This window comes from Gaeumannomyces tritici, assembly GCF_000145635.1.
Source record: "Gaeumannomyces tritici R3-111a-1 unplaced genomic scaffold supercont2.7, whole genome shotgun sequence".
NCBI classification, from domain to species: Eukaryota; Fungi; Ascomycota; class Sordariomycetes; order Magnaporthales; family Magnaporthaceae; genus Gaeumannomyces; species Gaeumannomyces tritici.
In genome coordinates, this window is record NW_008804551.1 from 560,591 (window position 1) to 561,210 (window position 620).

The window sequence follows — 620 nt, forward strand, 5'->3', positions numbered from 1 at the left end:
TTAAGCCCCGGTGCTTAAATGGCCAAATAGCGGTATCGAATTGGGTAGCGATATTTTGCTTTTTTTGGGGCACGCCGGCTGGATATGGCCCAGCTTTTTATACCCGTAATACCGTACTTTAAGCCTTTTCCCCTTTGCCCTTTGTGTGGTTGCTGGGGCCAACGGGGTTTTTGGGTTGTTCGTTCGTATTTTGCATGCTGCAACGATATAATTTAACTGCCCGTACTTAAAGCAAGTAACCGGTTTTTTAAAGGTTAGGATATTTATGTTTCCCGGGGTTCCTTTGTACGGTCCCGATATTATTTTTGCTTTAAGGGCTTTGGTTTGCAATTTTTCCATAATATAAAGAAAGTTTTTAAATATTACCCGTTTTTGGATTTTAAAGCAAAGCTAATTAAAAAATAATGTTATTTTTATTTATTCGGGTGCTAATTCGGAAAGGTTATCCTTTACCAAATCCTAGCAAATTTGGAACGTTTTAAACAATTTGTAATTTTTTTATTTAATAGCGGTATTTTTTGCAAGCTTTTTAATTGCTAGCTACATTTGCAAATTGGGGTTTTTCGACTTTGTTTAAAGCTACCGCGAAAAATCGGCCCAAATAAGCAATACCCCGGTAT

At 37.1% G+C, this 620-nt stretch overlaps 1 protein-coding gene across 1 annotated transcript; it reads right to left on the reverse strand.

Moving 5' to 3' along the window:
• GGTG_11522 (hypothetical protein) lies at window positions 1-321 on the reverse strand (the record flags this gene model as incomplete). Its single annotated transcript, XM_009229413.1, has 1 exon — window positions 1-321. A coding segment is annotated over one exon (321 nt), but the record flags the coding sequence as incomplete, so codon positions are not given.
• Between the last annotated feature and the right edge of the window lie 299 nt (window positions 322-620).